This window comes from Polyergus mexicanus, unplaced genomic scaffold (assembly GCF_030449975.1).
Source record: "Polyergus mexicanus isolate NDT 795.1 unplaced genomic scaffold, iyPolMexi1.0 SCAF_15, whole genome shotgun sequence".
Lineage (NCBI taxonomy): Eukaryota > Metazoa > Arthropoda > Insecta > Hymenoptera > Formicidae > Polyergus > Polyergus mexicanus.
In genome coordinates, this window is record NW_027223335.1 from 920300 (window position 1) to 925596 (window position 5297).

The window sequence follows — 5297 nt, forward strand, 5'->3', positions numbered from 1 at the left end:
TTCGCCAGAATATGAAGTTAAAATGTATATAATATATAATGATGAGTGAAAATTTATTATAATTATACAATCATTGTTTTCAGCGATTCGATAATATATATATATATATATTTAAAATATAAATAATTCTATTAGCTATTATGCCTGTTGAAAATGTATTACAGCATTCTACATTTTTCGATTTTATTTATATAATTGTATAATTATATTTTTTACTTATTTGCATAAATACATAAATCATGATGTATACACAACTTCAGCTCTGTGCGAACAGTGGAATATTTGGTTAGTTTTTAGAATTAAGATGTAATAGCAGAAAAATTCAAAGAACATTTATATAAATAAAAAAATATTATATATTTTAGTAGATTATATGATATACTTATTAATATTATACAAATAAATATAAAAAATTTTTAAGTTTTCTCTTCTCTAAATTAAATATTTAAAATTTCTTTCTTTTTTTTTCACAGGAGAAAATGTATATATATATATATATATATATATATATATATATATATATATATATATATATATATATATATATATATACACTAAATTTATATTTATATTAGTTGGAATCTCTACATATTTAAGCAAAAAAGCAGTGGTATCAACGCAGAGTACTATTACAATATTCTTATACTCCTTTCATAAAAAAAATGTTATTTATCTTTACACAAATACCTTCATTGGAATACTACACATAAGCTTAACATTAAGTGATGATCAGAGAATTTTATATATATATATATATATAATTAATTTGTCAAAATATTAAAAAATATATATAACAAACAAAATGAAACATAATATAAAATCCATTATTTGTTTTCATAGAACGCATGTGATAATTTTCTTAATTTGTATAAGTTATCCTTATTTATGCTGTTGAAGCAATTTGAAATAAAAATAATATATGTATACAATGGTTTTCTATCATAATAATTTATATATAGATATGACTCAATTGTTTTTCTAAAGAGACGCTTCAGTCGAAGAATTTATTGTAACTGGTGGAAGAAAATACGAACGGACTTGACTATGTAATTGTGCTATTTCGGCATCTTCTCTCTCTAAAGCTCTAATGAGCTGTGCAAATTGTACACTTCCTGTTTTGTGTACATACAGCAATTAATTTTTATAATATTATCGGTATATTTTCATCTATATATACGCACCTTCTCTTCCCTCTGGAAAACCATAATTTTTTATAACATCCATTTGAATCTGTGTCACTAATGGAAATACAAATTGCATCATTTTCAACATTTCGTTGCCGGAATTTTCCTTTGCCTCTGTAAACTTTTGCAAGTTTTCTGTTGTATTCAGTGCTGTCAGGATATCTGTCAATATAGCGTACTGAAAACAAGAAAAGTTTGCTTATATATTAATTTGATATAATTTTCAATTCCAGTAATATAATAGTGATTTTAAAATAGACTGTTTAAACTTTATATACCTTTTGCAGTTTCTAATGTAAAACCAGGTACACTTGCCATAGTGTACACTATTTAATGTAACAGAAAGAAGGTTATGTTTTAGCGACTTGTTATATGATCGCTATATATAATATTAATTTACCAATTATATGTAGTAAATAAATATATTACACAGATCGCTGTTTAATTAATTTTTGTAATTAATAAACTCATCAAAATATTATGTAGACACACACATCAGAGCTAATTTCATATAAGTTCCAACAGTGATGAGAAATACTGTCTCTTTTCAGATTATCACTCGTAATCTAATACATTTTTATTCGATAATAACTGACAACACTATTCCTTTTCAAACAATATTAATGCAATTATGATATTTTAACTTTTTTACGTATTTATTTTTTTATTTAAATGAAAACCACTCGCATTTGACGTTTACTATATGGCTGCGTTCTGATATTCACTGCCAATTGCCAATTCCCGAGAACCGAGAACTCGAGAACATCAACTGATACTGACAGACATGAAGCATGAAACGCGTTATCTCGATTAGTTGTACGCACGCGTATCATATTGTTATGCCTGTATCATCTGACATTCTTTAGATTACTTAAATTTGTAAAACTAAACGTGAACAATATTTTTTCCGAGCACACATTTGGGTGCTCTGACATAAATTACACATATTGTATATACCAACTATTTTATTTTCAGCAAACAATCCATTTCCTATAGATTGTTTTATATATAGGTTATTTTTAAGAATTTTTAATAAAAACTTTAAGCTATATATATAAGCCCAAAATTTTGAACAAACAGTTCAATTTTTTTACATTTTTTCTATATATTTGACAAGCTGCTTCTTACGTATTAGCAGAATGTGTTAAGTATTTGTAGGAATTTGTAAATTTTTCTCTCGATTCAATCATGGGAACAGACCACGATCAAACGTTTTTACATATACTTCGTGAAGAAAAAAATATTAATAATTTCCTGGATGCCTTTTTTGGATTTTTATACAGATGGTAAGTATGCTATTAAAAACATCAATATTGTTATCCTATTTTACCTTATATTTTTAAATGCTCTAAATCGTTCTCAATAATTAAATATCTTTTCATACAATAACATTTTACAAAAATATATTATAATTTCTTCTCTCTCTTATACAATGATATTTTACAATAGCACAGATTTTTACGTCGAATCAAATTTGGAACAAAAATTAGGCTTCCCACCTGGAGTAGCGGAGAAACTTGTATCAAATAGTATATACAAATGGAAAAATATTGCATCAACTTTACAAAAGACAATATCGTCTGTAAAGGACCACACAATCAAGAATAGCAGTAGCATATCACATTCAAATCAGTTAACTTTGACAGACAACGAAAATTGTAAATTTGTTCCACCGGCTGTGCAAGAAATTGAAATTGACTCGTGCAGTGAATCTACTAGCATTAATCTATCTTCTGCACAATCATTCAAGACAGATAATGTGTCAGATAGTTATAACGGAGCTATAAGAGACAATTATATTTGGACACAGACACTGAATGACTTGGATGTACTTATAAATATACCAAAACATGTCAAGATATCTAAAGATACAATTAGAGTCAATATAAGTTCGGACGAAGTCAAAATCGATGTCAAGTCTTTGAATTCTTCAACAAATTTCAAATGGGATAATATTTTCAATGGCAAGCTTAGTTTTAAGATACGGAAAGATGAATCTATATGGAGTATTGAAGCTGGAAAGCATATAAATGTATATTCAATATGCATAAGATATCTGATTTAACTTTTTGAAACATCGAATTTGTATTTAACTTATAATATTCATTTATTTATCTGTGATTATAGATTCATCTTGAGAAAGCTACTGAAAGATGGTGGGAAGCCTTAATAGTCGACGAACCGAAAATCGATTTAAGCAAGATTGACTGTTCAAAACATTTCGATGATATGATACCAGAGGAACAGATGAAAGTGCAGAAATTGATGTGGAATCAACAACAAAAGCTTTTAGGCAAACCGACGTCTGAGCAAATTGTAATTATCTATATTTTGTCTAATATATAAAAAAAGAATAATGAATTTTTCAACAATTTGTAATTGTATTTATAGAAGATGGAGGCTACTTTGAAGCAAGCATGGAATGAAAAAGGATCACCTTTTCAGGGTACACCTTATGATCCTACAATTTTGAAATATAATTAATGTATGTTATGTTTCTTCTTATTTATGATTTTTATAAACATCGAAGATATTGAAAAAATTTAATGTAATACATATATTTATGTATTACATATATATATATATATATATATATATATATATATATATATAGTAATTTTATTGTCTTATAGAAATTTCTATACTTTGATATTTTATTTAAGAAAGAAAGAAAGAGAGAAGAAAATATATTTTTAATATAAAAATTATGGAAAAAAAACACGAGCATAAAATATTTTTAAGTAAAATTAATTCAATTGTTTATATATATTTTGAGAGAAGAGATTTTTTATTTTAATTTAAAACAATTGAAATAATCAAAAATAAGTTGTAGAATACGATTTTCAAAAGTTAAATTACAAATTTCTAATTATCTATTGATTAAATTATATGCTACGATGTAAAATGAAATTTTGTCTATTAATTATGATTTTATAGATCTGATTAAACTTTGCAATTTTGTCTTTTAAGAATTCAATTATATGTGTCGGGATTTTCGCAAAATATGATATATTTCAAATATTTTCAAAACTACGAAAATTGCAAAATTATTATGATCTAAAATTTAAAATTTATTTTTTATATATTTATATTTGAAAAATAGAAAATATATTCTCATTTTCTTTGCATTATAACATTTCATAAAGTTATTTTTCCATGTTGAGATATAAGTCGTCGGATATTGCGGTATTTCCTTTTAGGAAATACATAGCGTCTGCGAAAGCAAAGAGCAACGCTTCTTGAAAGAACTCGGCACAGCGACACCCTGCGAAATCATGAGCGATCCAAGAGTTCACAGAATGCGAAGAATTCTACGCTTTTCCCCGACGTTTACGCTAACTTTATCTCACGGTGGTGGTGGGATCGCGTTCGCTATAGGGACGAGGCAGGAGCGGTTCGACGCGAGTAGACGGCAGGTACACAGCCTCGAAGAAACTGTTCTCATTTCGTAGAACAACTTTCCTAAGCTTTTACCTCGACCGTATCCAAACGGGTTTTCATAGATATACGGACGACAATAAATGTCGCACGCATATATAAACATGTATTGACATGAAATTCACATATTGTGTTTCTACACTAGCATTATGGAAACATGTGCCTCATATCACATGTTATTAAAAAAATATCTGGAGGTCCTATGAACCACGTAAATGTGCAATTCGATCGAATCTTTGATGCAAAATATGGTATAACACAAGATTCGAAAGAGATATAATTTTGGAGAATTCAATTCTTGATACGCTGCGACTACAGATTTATTTTACATCATTACGAGTAAATGTGATCATTTGCAAGCATCGTGGCATCAAAAAAATTTGAAATATATCATAGTCTTAGATCTCGTTTCGGTCGCTGGATAATAACACTTTTGCAACAAATTGTGAAATGATCGTCGGTATCGCGGAGTTTTATCGAGTGTCTCAGGAATTTCTGCGAAGATAGCGGATGTCTTTTTCCGAATTAACAGATCGCCACCGCTTCCCCAAGCTTAGTACCACGCTGCCATCAGGTGCAACAGGTCGCATGCATTGAGCACCGCTGCGGATAAAACACAGGTAATATACCTGCCCGAGGCTACGAGTCGGTCCCCACCTGGGGTCCGGTTCTCTC

The 5297-nt window shown here is 28.2% G+C and overlaps 2 protein-coding genes across 3 annotated transcripts; one reads left to right on the forward strand and one right to left on the reverse strand.

Annotated features, from left to right (window-relative positions):
• Positions 1–658: 658 nt before the first annotated feature.
• Positions 659–1927, reverse strand: LOC138939810 (protein C10). Its single transcript, XM_070308007.1, has 3 exons — positions 1463–1927; positions 1182–1358; positions 659–1112 (listed from the first exon to the last, which is right to left on the reverse strand). The coding sequence occupies exons 1-3, from the start codon at positions 1500–1502 to the stop codon at positions 979–981; spliced, it is 351 nt and encodes a 116-aa protein (XP_070164108.1). The 5' UTR covers positions 1503–1927; the 3' UTR covers positions 659–978.
• A 36-nt stretch (positions 1928–1963) lies between these two features.
• On the forward strand, positions 1964–3668 carry LOC138939792 (nudC domain-containing protein 3). Of its 2 annotated transcripts, none has more exons than XM_070307970.1 (4): positions 1964–2470; positions 2634–3216; positions 3312–3500; positions 3576–3668. In XM_070307970.1, the coding sequence occupies exons 1-4, from the start codon at positions 2373–2375 to the stop codon at positions 3666–3668; spliced, it is 963 nt and encodes a 320-aa protein (XP_070164071.1). In that variant the 5' UTR covers positions 1964–2372. The 2 variants fall into 2 exon arrangements, with proteins under 2 accessions (XP_070164071.1, XP_070164072.1); XM_070307971.1 differs by having other exon boundaries at positions 2639–3216.
• Positions 3669–5297: the final 1629 nt, after the last annotated feature.

What these genes read in the sequence shown, in the direction of transcription:
- LOC138939810 (XM_070308007.1), bottom strand. Translation starts at nt 1,502, where the DNA reads ATGGCAAGTGTACCTGGTTTTACATTAGAAACTGCAAAAG. An exon ending in TACATTAGAAACTGCAAAAG is followed by an intron (nt 1,359 to 1,462) that starts GTATATAAAGTT and finishes GTTTTCAGTACG; the next exon opens with CTATATTGACAGATATCCTG. An exon ending in TTTTCCAGAGGGAAGAGAAG is followed by an intron (nt 1,113 to 1,181) that starts GTGCGTATATAT and finishes TACACAAAACAG; the next exon opens with GAAGTGTACAATTTGCACAG.
- LOC138939792 (XM_070307970.1), top strand. Translation starts at nt 2,373, where the DNA reads ATGGGAACAGACCACGATCAAACGTTTTTACATATACTTCGTGAAGAA. An exon ending in TTTGGATTTTTATACAGATG is followed by an intron (nt 2,471 to 2,633) that starts GTAAGTATGCTA and finishes ATTTTACAATAG; the next exon opens with CACAGATTTTTACGTCGAAT. An exon ending in AACCGACGTCTGAGCAAATT is followed by an intron (nt 3,501 to 3,575) that starts GTAATTATCTAT and finishes TTGTATTTATAG; the next exon opens with AAGATGGAGGCTACTTTGAA.